The sequence below is a fragment of the Schistocerca serialis genome, chromosome 3 (assembly GCF_023864345.2).
Source record: "Schistocerca serialis cubense isolate TAMUIC-IGC-003099 chromosome 3, iqSchSeri2.2, whole genome shotgun sequence".
NCBI classification, from domain to species: domain Eukaryota; kingdom Metazoa; phylum Arthropoda; class Insecta; order Orthoptera; family Acrididae; genus Schistocerca; species Schistocerca serialis.
The window spans coordinates 32404214-32427389 of NC_064640.1; the positions used below are offsets into that span (position 1 = coordinate 32404214).

At 39.2% G+C, this 23176-nt stretch overlaps 1 protein-coding gene across 1 annotated transcript in view; it reads left to right on the forward strand.

The window, feature by feature from the left end:
• The window catches only part of LOC126469691 (monocarboxylate transporter 3-like), a 378620-nt gene that overhangs the window by 349849 nt on the left and 5595 nt on the right, over nt 1–23176 (forward strand). The window contains exons 7-8 of the mRNA XM_050096857.1: nt 3795–4034; nt 10900–11025. Coding sequence (XP_049952814.1) covers nt 3795–4034; nt 10900–11025 — 366 coding nt within the window. The remainder of the gene's footprint in view (nt 1–3794; nt 4035–10899; nt 11026–23176) is intronic.

Genomic DNA, 23176 nt, shown 5'->3' on the forward strand with positions numbered 1-23176 from the left:
GTTTGTGGCTGTCAGTACTTGAGTCCTATCAAAATGAATGTGGTGGTCTCCTGGCTGCAAAGCATGTTTCGCAAAAGCTGTTCTGTCAGTATCCCCTCTTCTGAAATTGTCCTTGTGCTCTTATAGTCATTTTTATGTTCTTTTTGCAGTGCCCACATACACCTCCCCACAACTGCATGAAATCCTCTAAATTCCTGCTTTTGCAGTGGTTGGTGAGCATCCTTGGCCAATTTTAGGTGAGCTTATATCTTCTGGGTGGGTTTGTGGCGTACTGCAATGTTCCGCTTTTTCAAGATTTTTCCTCCATGGTCAGTAACATACTTAATGAAAAGCAGGAAAACTTCTGATTTCACCAGTGCTTAAGTATTGTTATAATTTCTGCACAGTGGTCTTAATGCCCTTTTTATCTCAGCAAGTGGATAACCATTCTTGAGCAATGTATTGTGAGATGTTTTAATTCTGCGTCAAGCAGCTTTAGTTTGCAGATTTTCCTTGCTCTGTCTGCCTGTGTTTTTATGATGTCTTGCTTTTGTTATGGGTGATGGTTCAAATTCCAGTATAGGTGATGGTCTGTGTGCATTGATTTATGGTCAACTGTGTGGCTAAAGCTACCATTTTCTTTTTCAAAAACTAGCACATAAGCATAATGAGCAAGCATTAAAGGAAACAAAACAAAAATTTGGAGTAGGAATTAAAATCCGTGGAGAAGAAATTAAAACTTTGAGGTTCAGCGATGACATTGTAATTCTCTCAGAGACAGCAAAGAACCTGGAAGAGCAGCTGAACGGAATGGACAGTGTCTTGAAAGGAGGATATAAGATGAACATCAATAAAAGCAAAATGAGAATAATGGAATGTAGTCTAATTAAATCGGGTGATGCTGTGGGAATTAGATTAAGAAATGAGATACTTAAAGTAGTAAAAGCATTTTGCTACTTCGGGAGCAAAATAACTGATGATGGTCAAAGTAGAGAGGATATAAAATGTAGACTGCCAACTGAAAGGAAAGCGTTTCTGAAGAAGAGAAATTTGTTAACATCGAGTATAGATTTAAGTGTCAGGAAGTCGTTTCTGAAAGTATTTGTATGGAGTGTAGCCATGTATGGAAGTGAAACGTGGACGATAAATAGTTTAGACGAGAAGAGAATAGAAGCTTTCAAAATGTGGTGCTACAGAAGAATGCTGAAGATTAGATGGGTAGATCACATAACTAATGATTAGTTATTGAACAGAATTGGAGAGGAGAAATTTGTGGCACAACTTGACTAGAAGAAGGGATCGGTTGGTAGGGCACACTCTGACGTATCAAGGGATCACCAATTTAGTATTGGAGGGCAGTGTGGAGGGTAAAAATCATAGAGGGAGACCAAGAGATGAATACACTAAACAGATTCAGAAGGCTGTAGGTTGCAGTAGGTACTGGGAGATGAAGAGGCTTGCACAGGATAGAGTAGCATGGAGAGCTGCATTAAACCAGTCTGTGGACTGAAGACCACAACAACAAACAAAGAAAATTTCATCTCCCACCTGCCTCCTCCTCCATAGTAAACTGAATCTTTGGATTGATCCCACTGAGCTGTTTGTGAAAACTACCCAGGTCCTCCCTGCCATTCTGCCACCAAGCATACCACAACCAAATATTCAGTTTCATATTTGCAGTTTCCAATGCCTGCTTCTAAACTTTTTCCACAAAGAAATTTGCTATAACTGGGAATAAGGGGCTCCCAATAGCAACACCATCCTATGAACAGACAGATTTGAATAGGAAATGCATATGAAAGGAACCCAGGAGAGTAGAGGTGCCAAGAGAGTTGTATCAAGATCAAATAATGTCAGTGCCTTGATGCAGTTGTATACAATTATACCAACTGTTAATCTCAATGGAAAATTAGCAGAAAAGTTATCTATTTTACTGCAAGAAGTTGGAGTTGCTCTGCCCCCTATGATTCTTTCTTGAGTGCGTGATCTTGCAAGGGCAGTAGGGAATGCTTAAGTCACAATAAGCTCAAGTGGGAAAATGGTGTAAGAGAACTACAGCTGTTGTATGAGTGGTGCTTTTAGCCAATGACTGGCCAAAATAACTTGCTTTTGATTGCTTCCTGGTCTGTATATAAAAAATCATACTCATTTAGGGCAACCTGTCCCTCCTGAAATGTTTGTGATATTGCAGTTCATACCACCTGGAACCACTGGATAAATTTAGCCTTTGGATGTTTGCTTTTATTGTTGCTTATAAAACATATTATAGCACTATCTGCAGTTATGCCTTAAGAGATAACCAATTACATGATAAGCTCCATGACACACTGTTTCACATTCAGTTGCATGCCATCACGTACCATCAGTTCTCATCACCCCGTTACACCGATATAATTCTATATGAATTCTTTAATAGTGGATACCTAGCTGAACATTCTGCACAGTTTGTAACTCCCAAGGAGTTCACCTTTGATCTTGATGGTGTGAACCTTTGTGATGACTATGGTGTGCCATTTTTCATTTGGTGTTCATGGTGCGCGAATGTCGACAATGTCTATTTTGTGAAGTGTAATACATACATCCTATAGAAGGTTCATTTTTGCACCTATGGGACACTCATTTTCTGTCACCTTCATGGTGCACATGATCAGTCATTAGCACCTAATATTTTTCATGTCATAATTATTGACACAATATTTTCAAATGAGCCTTACTACCAATTGAACTTGCGACCTCACACTCAAGGGGTTACTTGTTAAAAGATTGGTTGAAGAAAGGCAAACCTGTGTTTATAACATAGGAAAGATGTTGGCTGGACTACACACTATGAAATTTTGAAGTTAGCAGAAATAAAATATAGGGAGGAAAAGGTTATTTGTAACATGTATAGAATCCAGACTGCAGTTACACTTATGAAAGTTCTAAGACATGAGAGGGAAATTGGTTGAGAACTGAGAGAAATGATGATGTAGTCTACCCTTCTAGTTTTTCAATTTGAACATTGGGTGTGCAGTAAAGGAAATCAAGGATAAATTTGAAAAGAGAATTAATGTTCAGGAAGAAGACATAAAAATTTTGAGCTTTGCTGATGACATAATTCTGTCAGAGACAGCAAAAGTCATGGCTGAGCAGTTGAAGAGAATGGATAATGCCTTGAAAAGAAATTATGAGATGAACACAAACAAAACTAAAACAAAGGTAATGGAGTGTAGTCAAATTACATCAGGTAATGCTGAGAGAATTAGATTAGGAAATGAGACACTAAAAGTAGCAGTTGAATGTCCCCATTTGAACAGCAAAATAACTGATGATAGTCAAAGTTTGGGGGGGGGGGGGGGGGGGTTACAAAATGCACACTGATAAAAGCAAGAAAAGCATTTCTGAAAACGAGAAAGTTGTTAAAATTAGAATTTTTCTGAAGGTATTTATCTGGAATGTGCAGAAGTGATAAATGGACAATAAGCAATTCACACTAAAAGGAATAGGAACTTTCAAAATGCTGTGCTATAGAAGGATACAGAAAATTAAATGGGTAGATCAACTAACTCGTGAAGAGATATTGAATCAGATTGGGGGGAATAAGACATTTATGACACAATTTGACTAAAAGAAGAGATTTGGTTAATAAGAGACATCAATTACTAATCAATTTGCCCCAAAGCCTCATACAATTATTTATCTTCCATTTAGCATCTGCCAGCATTACATACCTCATGAATAAGCTATTCTGTTCTGACTGCACACTTTTGTGACACAATAATATACTTAAGATATATACGTGTGAAAGTAATATAAAATCATTAAATTTATGGCAGACAGGGCGACAATAAATGGTATGGACCAGTCTCTTGCAATGTGGTTGGTTTCAACAATTGGCATTGCAAACACAATTGGAAGGATAGGTTGTGGAGTCCTTGGCAGCTTTCCTGGCTCAAAACCGCTTTTTATAAACAATGTAGCACTATCAATTGGAGGAATTGCTACACTGCTAAGTGGAATATCAACAGCTGATGGATATCTTTTCTTCTATTCTGCTGTATTTGGTTTAGCAACAGGTCAGTATGAAATACCTTCTGAACATGGACAAATTACAAAAGTAGTTACAAATTTGCTTATTAATGTAAAATATGATTTTTTTTTTTTTGTATTTTTTCTTTCTGAATTCATTGACTTATGAAGTCTACAACTTCTCTTCAAGGAAATTTTAAAATTGATAACTTTTTACTTACCATTTTCTAACCTATATGTTTAAGCTCAATGTTTATTCATCTTGGACGATCAGTAGCAGAACTTGCTGTCAAGACTGAAATCTTGAGTTGTAATAAACTTGAAAAATGTATCTTTCAGTTTTTGAACATTTTCAACGAAAATAAACAAGAAACAGATGTGACAATTTGCTTTCCCTCTTTTGATATTGTAAAGTGAATTGCCAACAAAGAGATATGAAGGAAACTTAGCAGTTTGTCACACATGTGCCAGAATGCAAAGGGAGAACTGTCCAAGTCAAAATTTAAATGTGATAGGCAGTTCTTCTGTCATGAAAGTGTTCTGTGATTGCAGCCCTCTTTCAAGATTTTTCCTTTACGTTTGCACCTGTAAGAATGCAACACAAGTCAAATTAAGACACTAAAATATGTGGAAATTTGTCTTGTTACATTCAGCACAAGAAATTTATAGATTGAGACCAAGATGACATGTATTTTGGAAATATATTCAGTAATAAATATGAGGGCTGCTCTGTAAGTAATTAAGCACTTTTTTCTTGGCCAATTTCAGTTGAAATAATGCAAATTTTGTTGTGTGACATTGTGGAATATTCCCACTTCAGCTGTTATAGTTTCATGGGGTTCAGATGGTTGGTGGTGCTATACATACCCTTCAATATTGATTGATTGGCGACTCCATAGAGTGCTGTTGCACAACGCCCATATGATAAAATTAGAAGGAAGGTCAGCATTGGCCATAATTTTGATGATTTATTAACAGCAAAATCGATTTTCGATCACATAATGATCATCTTCAGTGCTGGAAGTTAAACATTTCACATGGTGATCAGTGAATAAGAAAAGACCACAAATACACTTGAGTATAAACCAACTGTTGGTAAGGACATACCTTTAGTGTACAAATTAAAGCTCATAGGCACTGGTGTCTAGTTATTAGCAGTAGAAGAAGCTATGAAATGATCACAATAACTGAAGCCACTGTTTACATTCATCTATACAGCGGACCTCATTGTGACACGGGCTTGGAACACCCTCTATGTGATGTGTCACATGAAGACTTAACATTATTTTATTTGGCAAGAGATTACCACAAAATACCAAATGTGCACTTGCAAATCATTAATTGAATATTTCAAATTTAAAATTGTATATTAAAAACACGTAGCAAAAAGGAAGGGGGAAATGCAGATCTTGCCAACATACACTGGCGTGTTATTTTCAAAACAACTTAAAAAAGAAACATGCAAGAATAAAAATCAACAGGTAAATTCTAAGGTGTCAGATTACAGGACTAGTAAAAAAGAAAAATATACAAACAACATGACATCAAATACAACAGAATCTGTTATAACACAGTAACCGCTATCTGGCATGGGAAGTCAGAGGTGCAAAGTTCTTAATTTTTGTAAAATATTACGTTGAAACCAAGAAGTCAAATACATAAATAGTGGTGATTGTAGAATATCTGCCACAATTTAACAGGTCAAAATGTCATGAAACACAATATTCTTTATAATTTTTTTTAGGGTGCAGACTAACAACTTTTTATCGTATTTAATGACGTGATGATTCACACATCTGATTATTCCCATTTGGACATGTTAACACATTATAGCTGTTTCTGAGGCTTAATTACAAAAAATCATCATAATTATGAAAATCAGAATGACATAAAAGCACATTGTGGCTGCAGAGACTGTTTAGTACACTCATCAGTAAGAACTACTGTTACAGATTGCAAAGAATTAGTGATACATTGGCTAGAGACACAAGTGTATAAAATATGCTAGCCTAGTAGAAACCTCCACTACCACACCTATTATTTACAGAAAATATTTTATTATATGATACAAAACAGAACTTGGGTGTAAGGAAACAGTGTTCTCTTTAGAGTATAAAAACTTTGTCCCAAAAAAATACATCGCACACTGGTTATACACTTTTGCACAAGCACTGGGTCAGAACCCATCATACATACATTTACAGTTGATACAACACACACGAAACTGTTAAGCAAACGGTTTTGAATACTCATATGAAGGAGATAATTTTATTACATGTCTTAATAGCAGCAGTGGAATCCCTTATAACATAAAAGCTGATTTTGAAAATACCCACATATCCAAAGTAGGCCATAAAAATTAATCTAAAATGCAAGGTGTGGATAAGTAGTAATATACATCATACATTCAGAAGAGTCATAACTTAGGAAAGTTAACAGTACAAATTATTCCCAAAATATACATCGTACTGTAGACAAATTAGAACCAGATTATACACTTTTTTCCACAATTACTTACTAAAGCAATTAAAATGTAGTGAGAAACCAGCAACATGAAATAATCACTTGAAAGTGATGAGTATTTAAATTTCTTATCTATTGGCAAAAAATGTAAATTTTCATAACCAAACACTTAATGTGTAGTGTGCATTGATTTTTTTAAAGGCCTATTATGACTGTGAGTTATGTAGCCTGACCACCAGTTGACAAATGTTATTACAAAACCGATGCTAAAAGTACAAGCCAATTACCAATCTCTATAAAGAACCTCAAAAAAAATGCTGTACATTAAAATATGTTGGCTAGTGAAAAGTGTGGGTAACTCCAGTTCAGCCATCTGATTCACACATATTACCTAGTAGGTGAGAACAATATTAACATAATAAACATATTGTGATGCAGTTATGAGATACGTTTGCATATTTTTCTTTTCTACTACTCCTGTAATCTGACCCCTTATAATTTACATGTTGATTTTTATTCTTGAATGTTTCTTTTTTTTTTCTTTTTGAAAATAACATGCCAGTGTATGTTGTCAAGATGTGCATCTCCCCTTCCTTTATGCTATGCATTTTTAATGTACAATTTGAAATTTTAAATATTCAATTAATGATTTGCAAGTGCACATTTGGTATTTTGTGGTAACCTCTTGCCAAATAAATTAATAAGCCTTCACGTGACACATCACATAGAGGGTGTTCCAAGCCCCTGTCACACTGAGGTCTGCTGAGTAGGTGAATGTAAACAGCAGCTTCAGTTATTGTGATCATTTCATAGCTTCTGTTACTGCTAATAACTAGACACCAGTGGCTACAAGCTTAAATTTTTACACTAAAGGTATGTCCTTGCCAACAGTTGGTTTATACTCAGGTGTATTTGTGGTCTTTTGTTTCTTATTCACTGATTGCTATGTGAAATGTTTAATGCTACCCTACCAATCAACTCGTCCAAGTTCTGGTGAGCCTTCCGTCGCCTTACCGGAACTAAACCCTCCCCCTATTATCCTCTTCTCCATGATGATCACCCTTTCCCTGACACCCTTAGTAAGGCCAATCACTTTGCCTCCTACCTCTCCGATGTATTTTCCATCCCCGATAATCCCCAGTTCAATTACTCCCTCTTCCTGGATATCCGCGATCGAACTGACACCTCCGTCCCTCTCCTCGCCCCTGGTTTCCAGTACTTTGGCAACATTGCACACACGGAACTCAATGCCCCTATCACTAAACAGGATCTCATTGTTACACTCCGCACCAAACGCAACACCGCTCCTGGTCACGATCGTGTCACCTACCGTCACCTTTGTGAAGCTCCTGTCTCTTTCCTCTCCACCCTGGCCGGGCTCTACAATGTAGTCCTGTCCACCGGTTACTACCCCGACCTGTGGAAAACGTCCTGTATCCTCATGTTCCTTAAACCTGGCAAACCGCCGTCCGCCATCTCCTCCTACCGTCCCATCAGCCTTACCTCGGTCTTCAGCAAGGTCCTGGAATCTATCCTCACCCGCCGCATCCACCAGCATCTCCGCCAGCACCGCCTCCTTCCCGTTACCCAGCGTGGCTTTCGGCCGTCCTTCTCTTCCGACGACCTTCTCCTTCACCTCACTCATCTCCTTTCCGAACAGCTTAATTCCCGTCGCTCCGCAATCTTCCTCTTCCTGGACCTCGAACGTGCGTATGACCGCGTCTGGCATTCCGGTCTCCTCTTCAAGCTCCAAACCTTCGCCCTTCCCATAAACTACGTCCGTCTGATCGGCTCCTTTCTCTCCCGCCGTCCTTCCTATGTCACCATCCATAACACCGATTCCTACACCTTTTTCCCCTCCGCCGGTGTGCCCCAAGGCTGCGTCCTCTCCCCCCTTCTGTACCTGTTGTACACGGCGGACATGCCGCCGCCGTCACCCCCCGTCCACCTTCTCCAGTTTGCCGATGACACCGCCTTCCTTGCCCTTGCCCCCACCCTACAGCGCTCCCAACGCCTTCTCCAATCCCATCTTGACCGGTTCACCGCTTGGTGCAACCAGTGGTTGCTCAAGGTCAATCCTTCCAAAACCCAGGCGATCATTGTAGGCAAAACCACCCCTTCCTTCCGCCTCCTTGATTTCTATCTCACCGTCTATGGCCGTCCCATCGCCCTCACTCCCACCCTTAAGTACCTTGGCGTCACCCTCGACCGTCGCCTCTCCTGGACTCCCCATCTCCAGACAATCCAAGCCAAGGCACGTTCCCGCCTCCGTCTCCTCAAGCTCCTTTCCGGCCGTACGTGGGGTCTGGACCCCTCCACCATCCTCCACACCTATAAATCCCTCATCCGCCCTATCCTTTGTTATGCCCATCCAGCATGGATCTCCGTTCCCCCTACCTTTTATAAATCCCTCCAAATCGTGGAACGCCATGCTCTCCGCCTCGCCTATCGCATCCGTCTCCCCTCCCCCACGCAGATCCTCTACGATCTCATCCCCTTCCCCCACCTCCTCCTTTTCCTTGAAAGGATACAGATCCTGTACACCTCCCGCAAACTCAATCCTCCTCACCCGCTCGTCTCCCCGATCCTCTCCCACCCCCGCCCGCTGCCGCGCCTGTATTCGCACGTCCCACCCGGTCTCCATCTCTCCACCCTCCTTACCCTCTCCCAAGGTGGCTTCCGCCAGCTCCCCCTCCCTGATGATGCCCTCCTCCCCTCCATCTACCCCTCCTACCAACTTTGATCCTCCCGCCCTCCTCCTGTACTTACTCCTCTGGGCACCCTCCCTCCTTCCTCTCCATTTTCCCTCCCTCCTCCTTTTCTCCCCCCTCCTCCCCCGGGCCTCCCCTCCCCTGTCCCTCTCCTCCTGCCCCCGTCTCCTCCGCCATTTGCATCCTTTTTCTCCCCTCTCCCCCACCTCACCCCTTTCCCCTCTTGGCAGGTCCCCGCACTCGCACACGTTACGTGGACATTCGCACGCCGGAGATCACCGCCATCAGTGTTTGTGTGTGTGCCGTCGTGTTTAGTGTTCAGTGTTCACCGTCCACTCCATCGTTCACCAGTGCCATCGTCATCTTCGGTGTTTGTGCGTCGTCTCATCAGCTAGCAGTGTGGATTATCGACGAGTGTGAACGGCTCCGTGTTTGTCTCTCTGTGTCTCCTGTTTTATTGCCCACCGTTCTGTGACTTACGTGTCTTCTCACTGTTTTTGCTCCTTGTATATTCTATGGCTGAAGAGCAGCGTAGTGTGCTGCTGACAGCCTGCCTGTTGTAAAATGTTTTAAAATAACAATAAAGTAAAAAAAAAAAATGAAATGTTTAACTTCCAGCACTGGAGATGATCATTATGTGAGTGAAAATTGATTTTGCTGTTAATAAATTATCAAAATTACAGCCAATGCTGAGCTTCCTTCTAATTTTTTTCAATATTGCATCTGCAACAGAAGTGTGTTCCCTGTAGAGAGCTGTTATTGGGGTTTCTTTTGGTGGGAAACCAGAGCATGACAGATATTCATAGACATTTGCAGAATATCTGCAAATACCATGCAATAAACAAAAGCATGGTGAGTTGTTTAGTAAGGCATCTATCACCACTGCAACATGGTTGCACAGACTTGTCCGATCTCCAGGGTGCTGGCCGGCTGCACACAGCTGTGCCTCCTGCAATGTTGGAGCATGTGCACAGTCTCACTCAAGATTATCAATGGATGCAAATGAACTTCTCTTTCTCCACGACAATGCAAAGCCTCGTATAAGTCTGCACATCTGAGAGGAACTCACAAAACTTCACTGGAGTGTTCTCCCTCATCCACCCTACAGCCTGGATCTTGCACATTCAGATGTCCTTCTGTTTGGTCCAATGAAGGGTAGACTTTGTGGGAAGCAGTACGTGGATGCTGAAGACGTTATTGATGCAGCAAGTCGTATGCTCTGATGTCAACCAGTAAGATGGTACCATGTGGGTGTACAGGCCATTCCAGTAATGTGGTGTAGGGCCATCTCACTGAATGGAGATTATGTTGAAAAATAATGTGATTTACCCAAAAGGGTGGGGAATAATATGATGTACTGGAATGCTGAACAAAAGAAACTACTATTTTAAAAAAGTGTTGTGTTTCTTATTGAATGTCCCTCATACATGATTAATTAGAATTAAGTAATTTACAAGAAGTTTCAATCAACTGTTCAATACTCAACAAATTATGAAATTACCTACATATTAAATTCAGCTATGAAACATTTTCATAAAATTTGAACAAGATAAATACATTTTATATACTAGTAAATAATATCTCATAAAAGAACATGCAAAAATACATAAATTAAGCAATTTATGAATTTTTTTACGAAATTTATTTTACGTGTTTTTATTTTAAGTGTTATTAAGCTTCTACTGTGTTGCAATAAGCTATTAGCAGGGTATTAACTAGTTTAAATATTTTATTTCAGCATGTTTTGCCTCACTCCGTTCCCTAATTATAGTGGATCTACTAGGACTTGAACGCTTGACAAATGCTTTTGGATTAACATTGATGTTTCAAGGGGTTGCTGCTGCCATTGGATCGCCTCTTGCTGGTATGTTGATTTCCTTTTGATTTTTGCATCATGTTATGCACTGCTTTTGTTGTATTTGGAGGTGCTGAAGAAGTCCACCAACAAAATAAGAAATATAAAATTATAGATAGTTTGATGATGGAGAGTAAGGCCTGGAGTAAAAAACTGTTTTCTGATGCCAAAATTGAAATGTGTTAATAATAACTATATCTGTGTATGTGTGCTCCAAAAAATAAATGCAAACATGACTGTCATATGTACAGATATTTTATGACAGTAAAAGATAATAATAATAATAATTACTGAAAAACTTTAAAACAGGAAAAGCCAAAGAAAGATTGGAAAACTAAAGAAGCACACATGATCAGGGTAATGATAAAGGCCACCTATAAGAAAGTAACAGAAACGTTTGGAGCAAAGAGGAAATGAACAGCAAAAAGCTCAAATGGGAAGACATTACTAAGCTAAGAAAGGAAAGGTGAAATGTGAAAGGGGTATATACAAAGGCTATACAAAGGAAATGAAATTAAAGGTACTGTTATGAAAAGAGAAGAGCAAGTAGATGAAGATGCAATGGGAGATATGATGCTGCAGCATATCCCCTATGTTATTCAAGCTACATATTGAATAATCAGTAAAGGATACCAAGGAGAAAATAGGAAAATGAATTTAAAAATCAGGCAGAAGAAATAAACTTTGATTTTATGATGTAATTGTAATTCTGCCAGAAATAGCAAAGGATCAGGAAGATAAGATGAACAGAATAGATAGTGTCTTTAAAAGAATTTATAAGATGAATATGAACAAAAGAGAACCAAGGACAATGGAATGTATTCAAATTAAATCAGATGACACTGAGAGAATTATATTAACAAATGGGGCAATAGAAGTAGTTGGCAAATTTTGATACTTGGGCAGCAAAGTAACTGAAGATACTAAAGTAAAGTAGAGACAACATAAATTGTAGACTGGTAGTACCATGAAAAGGATTTCTGAGAAAGAGAAATCTGTTATATTGAATATAAATTTAAATGTTAGGAAGTCTCTTCTGAAAGTGTTTGTCTAGTATTTTTTACTACTTATTTTATTTTATTTATTTATTAAATGGAAGTTTAGCTTTGTACAGTGGTGGAATGTGAATGATAACATTGAAGACAATAAGGAACAGAAGATTTTGAAATGTAATGCTACAAAAAAATGCTGAACATTATATAGGTAGATTAACAAACTAGTGTGTTTACTTTTTGCATCATGCAGTTGCAACTGTAGCGGTTATAAAGCTAAGTACTGACAAAGTTGTTTGTGAACTGTTATACAGTTATTAAATTTAATAGTTTTCAGTGGTGTTTCATGCTCTTTGTGGCACTATAACAATTTAATAAACTTTTGGAAACATTCGCTCGCTGTGTGTTGAAGTCATTTAGTAAATTTCATGCTTTAGTTTTCAGCTGATGTTTCTTACTGTTCCTAGTGAAATATTTCAGTAAAATTTTCATTGAGTGTTTTAACTTTGTTGAGTGTTAAAGCAACCACTTGAATTTTTGGTTTTAGCTAATAATTTTGTGAAGTTTGGTTGATACTGGTGTTAGTTGTGGTTTAGTAGTATTGATACAAGTAGTTGCTTTCTTAGTAGAGAGAGAATTTCGAGACAGCTATTGTTAGTTCTATAAATAGTCCTACAAGTGTAACTGAACTTAAGTAACATAGACGTATAGTCATTTTCAGTAACTGTAAAGTTTTACCATGGGTGAGAAGTGTGGTCTCTGTCATAGGTTAGCGAGTAGTGGGTTATGGTGTGGAATTTGTTCAAAGTATTTTCATCAGGGGGGAATGCAGTGGGCAAGCCAGTGGGCATTCTAGCAAGATCCTCTCCTGGGAATGCAGAATCTGTAATAGAAATAAGTTGACAGAGGACCAGGAACGTAAGATCTGTGCCCTTCAGGTGCAGTTACAACACACAAAGGAGGAACAAGATAGGTTGAGGAAGGTGAAGTGTGCTGGGAATGGGAAATGGCAGATAGCAAGAAGGCAGATAGGAGGAGGAGATATTCAGAAACTTATGCTTTGTGTATATGCAACAGATTTGACCAACTGTCAGAGCTGAGTGGAGAGGAGCCTCTTGTAGCTGCAGGTGAAGGGAACATACAACAGTCCTCAGCAGGTAGGAGGCTTAGGTCAGTTGAAAAGTCTTACAGAAAGATAAAGAGGTGTGGGCCAGTAGCTGCAGGAACTGTTGGGGAGTGAGTACCAGGTCACCAGTATTGTGAAGCCTAGTGCAGGGTTGGCTCAGGTGACTGACAGCATAGGGGAGTTATGCAGGAATTTTACGAAGGAGGATCAGGTAGTGATAGTGGGTGGAGCAGGGAACAGTCTTGATAGGGATGGGGAATATGATGTAGGTGGTGACCTGGTAAAGATTGCTACTCAAATTGGTGGCACTAATGTGCATTTCATGCAACTATTTCTGCGTCATGATTGGTCTCATCTTAATGCGGCTGTTAAGCACATTAACAAGGGGCTGGAGAGGGATCTGATGACAGAGGGTATGAGTCACATTTCAGTGTTGCCAGTTGAGTCTATCAGTAGATCGGGTTTCACTAGGCATGGCCTGCACCTCAATAGGTATGGGAAGGGGAGGCTGGCAAACCTTATAGGTGACAGTGTAGAGGGCGGTGGTGGGATCACTCATGGAAAATTCCTGTAGTAGTTGGTATTAGAGCTGCACATTTTGATAGACCTGATAATCACACCTACTTAAAGGAAGTCACTCTAAGGGCTCACCTTCAGAGGACATCATGTTTCCAAGAAGAGAAGGAATTAGCATATTTCAACAGAATATAAGAAGTATTAGAGATAAAGTTAGTGAACTGGTTATAGAAGGTGACTCTGTAATTATTGGTATATTGGAGCACCACTTAAATAATTTGACAGTTCAGAGGCTTCCTTTACCAGGATACAGATTAGCTGGCTGTTTTTCAAGGGGTTCCTTGTGGGGTGGGGGAGTGGTCATGTATGTAAAAAACAGTATTCCATTTGAGTCCATAGACATATCACGGCACTGCACTGAACAGATATTTGAATGTTGTGCTAGGGCAGTTGCATTTAGTGAAACTAAACGTCTAATTGTTGTTTATAGATCCCCTAACTCTGACTTAAGAGCATTTCTGCTCAAGCTGTAGAGGGTTCTTGATTAATTTTGTAGGAAGTACCAGACATTAGTTACATGTGGTGACTTCAATATAAATTTTGTATATGATGGAGCAAGAAAAAAGATGTTGGTACATCTCCTAAATTTGTATGATCTGATGCAGACTGTATTTTTTTTTTCAACTAAGGTGCAGGGGAACAGTAGCAGAGCCATAGACATTATTTTTATTCATTCTTCGTTACTAGATGGGCATTCTGTTAGTAAAAGGCTGAAAGGCCTTTCAGACCATGATGTGCAAATTTTAACACTAAAAGGATTTTGTACTCAAACAAATGTCACATACAATTAAAAACTATGTAGGAAAGTTAATCCAACAACAATAGAGAGTTTTTTAAACCTCATCAAGGAACAAGAGTGACAAGATGTTTATAGTACCGATAACATAGATGACAAATACAATGATTTCCTTAACACATTTCTCATGCTCTTTGAGAGTTGTTTTCCATCAGTGAAAGGCACCCCGGGTGCCTGACTGGTGGGATAAAAATATCGTGTAGAACAAAGCAGGAATTATATCAAAATGTTAGAAGTAGTCACAATCAAGCTACAGTAGCACATTACAAACAGTACTGTAAGGTGCTTAAAATGTTATTAGGAAGGCAAAGAGCATGTGGTATGCAAATAGAATAGCTAATTCGCAGAATAAAATTAAAACCATATGGTCAGTTGTGAAGGAAGTGTCTGGTCAGCAGCACAAGGTCGACAACATAAAGGCAGTTCGTAGTAAAAATATTTCTGTTACTGATAAATCAGATATATGTACAGTGTTCAACAATCATTTTCTGAGCATAGCTGGTGAATTAAATAAAAATTTAGTTTCTACAGGGAATCATATAGCTCTCTTGGCAAATGCCTTTCCAAGATTGATGTCTGTAATACTCCTCTGTGATACAGACAAGAGGGAGACAGTGTCAATAATTAAGTCACTGAAGACTAAGGACTCTCATGGATATGATGGAGTGCCTAGCAGAATACTGAAGTACTGTGCTGCATATGTTAGCCCTGTATTTACACATATTAGTAATTTTTCCCTTAGGAATGGTCAGTTTTCTGAATGATTAAAGTACTCAGTAGAAAAGCTGCTTTATAAAAAGGGAGAAAGGCATAATGTAGACAGTTTTAGACCTATTTCTGAAAACGCTGTGTATGTAAGGACAATTGATAATTTTATATCACACGATTTGCTATCAAATGTACAGTTCGGCTTTAGAAGTCATTTAACAACTGAAAATGCCATATTATCTTTTCCCTGTGAGGTACTGGAAGGATTAAACAAAAGGTTTTGAACAATAGGCATATTTTTTGATTTAACTAAAACATTTGATTGTGTTGATCGCAAAATATTGCTCCAGAAGTTGGACCATTACGGAATACGGGGAGTAGTTCACAATTGGTTCACCTCTTGCTTTAGCAACAGACAGTAAAAGGTCATTATTCACAGTGTTGAGAATGGCTGTGATGTGGGGTCTGAGTGGGGTGCTGTCAAGTGGTGGGTGCCCCAAGGATCAGTGTTGGGGCCACTCCTGTTCCTTATTTATATAAACTGTTTAACTGTACTGGAGTGGAAATCAGGACGGAAGGAGAATTGAAGACAGAATGGTAGTAAGATAGGGATTAAAAGAGGAAGTGAAGACAATAAGTGATAGGATGATGCAGACCAAAATATCACTCAAGGGGATGACCATAGAGGTAACACAAGTGTATGCCCTGCAGGTGGGTTGCACTTCTGAGGAAAAGCAAGAGTTTGAAGAGGAAATGCAGAAGCAGATGGGAAGGAAGAATATGATAGTAATGGGGGATTTAAACACACCGTTCTAAGAGAAAGACAAGGCTGCGAAAGTGTGCTTGGACCAGAGGGTTGGGGCTGCCAAAATGAGGAAGGTGAAAGACTATTGGAGTTCTGTCAAAGGAATGATGTGCTGGTTGGGAACTCTTGGTTCAAGAAAAAGGAGAGCCACAAGAGTATCTGGTACAGTCAAGATTTAAAGAGGAAGTCGATAGTTGACTACTTCCTGTACAATAGTGAGATGAATAGGAACATCCTTGACATTAAGGTATTACCATCAGAGGCCTTGGATAGTAACCACCATTTGCTGGTAATGAACCTGAGAGGGACTAAGGATAATAAAGGGACAGAAAACCAGGAAAGACTTATAAGGGTATGGAAGTTGAAGGAGGAAGAAAGCAGGCTACAGTACCTACAAGTAATAAAGGAAAGCATCCCAAAGGATGAACCAAAAATGGTGGAATAGGAATGGGGTAGATTCAAGGGAACATTAATAAGTGCGGCAGAGGCAATATGTGGGAGGACAAGCAACAAAAAGAGATGGAATGAAACATGCTGCTGGAATGATAAAACAAAGGATAAAGTACAAAAGAAGAATAGAGGCTTTAGGGTATTGTTCCAGAAGAGAACAGTAGAGACAAGGGAAGAGTATCAGGCAAGAAAGAAAGAAGCAAAAAGAGTGCTGGTGGAGGAAAGAAAAAAGTGGATGGAACAGTGGACCAGAATGATGGAGAAGGATAGTGAAGTTTCAAAAAAGGTGTTATATGGGATGATTAAAAGTAAGAGGAAGAATGGTATGACAGATTATGCTGAAATGGTGAACAAAAGTGGACAAGATGTAGAGAATAAGAAGGAACTCAAGAATATGTGGAAAGAGTATTTTGAGAACTCCTGAATCCGAATGGGGACCTGGATGAGGGGGAACAAGCCAAGGAGAAAAAAGTGGATGAACAGCAAATAGAAAAAGATCTTACATGGGGAGAAGTGGAAGAGGCACTGGGCAAGATGAAGGGAGGGAAGTGACAAGGTCTGGATGAGCTAAGTGTAGAGATGGTGGGAGCAGCAGGAGACGTGGGGATACAATGGCTATATCGAGTAATGAAAATTGTGTGGAGACATAAGATGATCCCAGGAGACTGGAAGAAGAGAATAGTTGTCCTGATCTTTAAGAAGGAAAATAGAAGAGAGTACAAGAACTATCGGGGTATAACAATGATGAGCCATTGTGCAAAGATTTTTGAGAAAATTTTGGAAGCACAAATTCGGGCAAAATTAGAAGGAAGAATGAGAGAAGAGCAACATGGCTTCAGAACAGGAAGGTCCATGGTGGATCTAATTTTTGCTGCAAGACAACTGCAGGAACAGTACTATGAATATGGAATAGATCTACTAATGACCTTCCTGGACATTGAAAAAGCGTATGATAGTGTACATAGAGGCAAAGTGTGGAAAGCCCTGTAGAACAGAGGAGTAGCAAAACAGATTATTTGGAGGATAAGGGAAATGTACCATGGAAGTGTTAGCTGTGTGAAAGCAGGAGGAGAGAGATCAGCTTGGATTGAACAGATGAATGGCTTGAGGCAGGGAAGTGCACTTTCACAATTACTCTTCATTGTAGTGATGTATGATACAGTAAGTACAGTAGCACAAGTAATTGGTGAAAGGAAGATGAAAGCTATGGTGTTTGCAGATGATCTGATGATTTGGGGGAATAAGGAGGAGGAAGTACAAGAGCAGTTGGACATATGGGAACAAACAGTACAAGAATATGGGATGATATTTAGTATAAGTAAGATTGAGATGATTATCACAACAAGAAAGAAGGAGAGAGGAACAACTGGAATAACAACTGGTGAGGAGCAATTGAGGAAACCTGATACAAGAAGATGGAAAAAAGACAGAGACATAAACGAGCGGGGGAGAATAGTAGAAGCATTTCGGAAGAGTGTCAGAAGCCTGATATGGAGCAATGATGTACCCCCAAATCAGTAAAAAGGTTATATACCAGTCATACTATGTCCCAATTCTGACATATGCATCAGAAACCTGTGTTATGAAAGGAAGAGAGAAAAGGAAAGTAGAAGCTAATGGGATGAAATTCTTGAGAAACAGTAATGGATTGACAAAGATAGACAGGTTAAGAAATGACAGGATCATAGAGTTAATGAAGGTGGAACCATTACAGAAGAGATAGAGAAATCAAGGCTGAGATGGTATGGACATGTTAAGAGAATGGAGGAGAAGAGGATACCCAGGAGGATACACGGGATGAAACTGGAAGGAAAGAGACCAAGAGGATGACCGAGAGACAGATGGCTGAAAGGAGGAGAGGAATGCATCCGGAAGAAAGGAGAAGACTAGGCCAAGGTGAAGACAGAGAGATGGTGGCAAGAGAGAAGGCGATGGAGAGGCCTATGTTCCATACAGACCTGGCCAGAGGCTGGTAACTATCCATGATGATGATGATGATGATGATGATGATGATGACATCCTCTCTTTTATTATGGGTAACTATAAAATATTTCTGTTTGCTGATGACACTAGCTTGGTAGTAAAGGATGTTGTGTGCAACATTGTCTTGGGTTCAAATAGTGCAGTTCATGACATAAGTTCATGGCTTGTAGAAAACAAACTAACACTAAATCACATTAAGACTCAGGTGTTAGAAACCACCAAATTCAACAAAACCTGACATTTTAATTTCACAGAATGGGCATATGATTAGTAAAACTGAATAGTTCAAATTTCTAGGTGTTCAGACTGATAGTAAACTGTCATGGAAAGCCCACATCAAAGACTTAATGCTCCCATTTTTACTTTTTGAATGGTGTCTGAAGTGAGTGATCATTCTACATGAAAATTTCTCTACTTTGCTTATTTTCATTCTCTTATGTCATATGGTATTATATTTTGGGGTAACTCTTCCCATTCTAAAAGGATATTTTTGGCTCATAAATGGGTGTTTTGGGCAATAAGTGGTGTAAGTTCACGAACCTCTCGTCAACCTCTGTTCACGAGTCTGAGTATTTTGACATTGGCCTCTCAATATATATATTCCTTATTGCCATTTCTTGTTAAAACAGTATTAACTTATTCCCAAGAATAAGCAGCTTTAACTCAGTTAATACTCAGCAGAAATCAAACCTGCAGCTGGATCAGACTTCCTTAACTCTTGTGCAGAAAGGTGTGCAATATAGTGCTGCATCCATTTGCAATAAGCTACCACTAGAATTCAAAAATCTTAGCTGCTAAGATTTTTGAATTCTAGTGGTAGCTTATTGCAAATGTATGCAGCACTATACTGCACACCTTTCTGCACAAGAGTTAAGGAAGTCTGATACAGCTGCAGGTTTGATTTTTGCTGAGTATTAACTGAGTTAAAGCTGCTTATTCTTGGGAATAAGTTAATACTGTTTTAACAAGAAATGGCAATAAGGAATATATATATTGAGAGGCCAATGTCAAAATACCCAGACTCGTGAACAGAGGTTGACGAGAGGTTCATGAACCTACTCCACCTGCTTTCAAATCAAAACTGAAGAGTTTCCTCATGGGTCACACCTTCTTTCTGTCGAGGAGTTCCTTGAAAAATTAAGCTGATTCTTGTTGTACCATTGATTGCGTTTATTTAAACTTATGGCTTGACTTTTTTGGGTTCATAAATATTTTATTTTTACCTGTTATTACTTTTATGTTGTAATTTCACGTACTGACACATTCCATGACCTTGGAGATTTGCTCCTTAATTTGTTCCTACAGAACTTGACATGTGAACAGAAACTGAATTAAATGGGATGAAAAGGACTTTGGGCCACAACATAATTCATGTATATTGGAATCAGTTTCTTTTTTATCATCTTAATTGTGTACTGGTTCCAAAAAATTGCCCAAGCAACTTACATGTATCTATCTTGCTTAGATCAGAAATTACAGTATACAGAGCATTTGGACTCAGAAATTTAACACTGGCTAGGATTTTTAAAATGCTCAATGTTATTGATAAAACAATGGTGATTGTAAATAAACCTTCATAAAACACTCTATACTGAATGGTGTCCTTAAATAGTAATAACAAAATTTTCTTGACATCTTCTTAAAAGACTGTCTCTATTCATTCCATATAACTCTGTAAGTATTGATAAAATGTGGCTTAAATTCAAAGAAATAGTGTTGATGGAAACTGTGAGTTTTGTACCAAGTAAATTAACAAGAGATGAAATAGATTCCTCATGGTACACAAACCAGGTCAGGACACTGTTGAAGGGAAAAGAGAAAGGAAAAAATGAACACCAGATTTGAAAGAATATAAAATATACAAGATGGACAAGACTTACAGATCCTCAAAACTTGGTGTGCACTTTAGTGTGAGATGCTTTTAATACTTTCCATAATGAAACACCAAAGTAGCTGTACTAAATACATAAAGTAAGATAGACTAAATATTTCAAACTTTGAACCAAGAACAGCTACCAACATGAATAATTTGTAAGTAAATGGCCTAGGTGAATTAAAGAAACTTAAATCACTTTGAGGTTGGTCTTCCTGTCCAGGCTGTGTACTAATTAGGTCCCTTTTGGAGTATAATGGTGAAGTAGTTCTATTTTTAGCACTCATATAAAACCAATTGGTTGATGAAAGATCCATACCTAAAGACTAGATACTTGCACAGATCACTCCAATATGCAAGAAAGGAGCTCTAAGTAATCCATTGAATGACAGACCTGTATGACTGACATTTATTAGTGGTAAGATATGGTATGACGTGTTCAGACATTATGAATTACCCCAAAGGACACACTCTATTAACACACAATCAACACAGATTCAGAAAAGATTGTTTTTCTGAAACACAACTGGCTCTTTATTCCCATTAAGTAATGACTCTTATTGATGGAAGCATTCCATATTTTGAAATTTCCAGAACATGGTGGCTTCTAATCAAAGTTCCTGCCTATGTAGTATCATCTCTGTCCATAAAGTTTTACGTACTCTGCTACTTCCACCTACAAGTTTCAAATTAGACGGAAAGAGGAATATTTTGATATTTCTGTCCAATTATTTTTTAAGTAGTAGTCTAAATTTGTTGAAAATTCTAACTGTGGATGATTAGAGGTAACTACTTACTATGGAGAGGAAATGTCAAGTAGTCAATAAGCACATAAAAAAGCTACTGATCATTTTATTCCATCTTTAAAATTTTATTACTCTTCATACCTTTACCCCCACTGACATACACATTTTCCCAGCATTTAGTTCAACTACTGTTAGTTGTCAAGGATGATGTTGATTCAGAAGAGGAGAAGGATAAGGATACGCAAGGATTAGAACAGCAAAAGCATGTCCTGGTGCAGAGAGACATTAGCAGCTGTAGGTTGTTAATGGAGAAATATTGAAGGAGCTTGGGGCATGGGGTTATAGGCTGCTGAGAAAACAGTGTAGAGGAAGGTGTGTAAGTGTGCAAACATGTCTAACATGAGGAACAAGTAGATAAATATCAACCCCGTGATCAGAGGGTGGGAAATGGGGTGGGAAGAGGAGTACATACCCTGGAAAACAGAGAATAGAAGAACTTCAGCCCAAAAGAATCACAAATAAGGATTCGTCCGGTCTATGCAATTTAGAGCATATGATGTTGGTACAGAAAAATCCAAATGGAACAGGTTGTGAAGAAGATACCAAATTGACCGTATTTGTCTAAACATCTTGCCCGCAATTAGCTAGTCAAGGTACTGTGTGCAAAAATCAGTTTTTATGAATTGCACATACGAGAATATTTCCTCTGCTAAGTAATTTGGACTAACATTTCTCCTGCATGCTGAACTCAAGGTGGCACAGTTGTTAGCACAATGGACCCACATTTCAAAAGACAGTGGTTGAAATCATCCATTCTTAAATCACTCCAGACAAATGTCAGGATGGTTCCTTTGTAAGGGATATGGCTGATTTCTTTCTGCATCCTTTCATAAACTGAGCTAATGCTCCATCTCTGATGACCTCATTCTTGACTTTAATCTTCCTGCAGTCAGAACCCAGTATTCACTACTCCCTGGCCTTCTCATTCCATTATCAGCCTAACTACAATGCTCCCCCTCCCCTCCTCAAGGAATCCCACCAGCCTCATACTTCTTTCTGCTCCTCACTTTAGTAATAATGTTGATAGGCCTCTTTTGAAGTTTCTATAGTGACCTCCCTCTATCCTGCCCCCGTCTCCAGTTACCTCTCCTTGGATCTATACACACTACATGTAACTATGTCTGCTTCCATTACACAAACACCATATGAGTCTGTATTCATGTCCCCGTACTACATCCATTCATTCATTCATCGATCCATTCATTCATTCATTCATTCATTCATTCATTCATCCACTCATCTATCATGTTCCTTGGATTCCATCAAGAAGGAGATATCAAACAAGTCAAAGTATACATGAACATGAGACAAGGACATCACTGAAGTTCAATGCGTGTGCTGTTTTAGCAGTAACCTATGAGTATACTGCTTAATACACTTCAAGCTAGTGCATTTTTCAAACAAAATACGAGGGCAGTTCAATAAGTAATGCAACACATTTTTTTTCTCGGCCTATTTTGGTTGAAAAAACCGGAAATTTCTTGTGGAATATTTTCAAACATTCCCGCTTCGTCTCCTATAGTTTCATTGACTTCCGACAGGTGGCAGCGCTGTACGGAGCTGTTAAAATGGCGTCTGTAACGGATGTGCGTTGCAAACAACGGGCAGTGATCGAGTTTCTTTTGGCGGAAAACCAGGGCATCTCAGATATTCATAGGCGCTTGTAGAATGTCTACGGTGATCTGGCAGTGGACAAAAGCCCGGTGAGTCGTTGGGCAAAGCGTGTGTCATCATCGCCGCAAGGTCAAGCAAGACTGTCTGATCTCCCGCGTGCGGGCCGGCCGTGCACAGCTGTGACTCCTGCAATGGCGGAGCGTGCGAACACACTCGTTCGAGATGATCGACAGATCACCATCATACAACTCAGTGCTCAACTTGACATCTCTGTTGGTAGTGCCATCACAATTGTTCACCAGTTGGGATATTCAAAGGTTTGTTCCCGCTGGGTCCCTCGTTGTCTAACCGAACACCATAAAGAGCAAAGGAGAACCATCTGTGCGGAATTGCTTGCTCGTCATGTGGCTGAGGGTGACAATTTCTTGTCA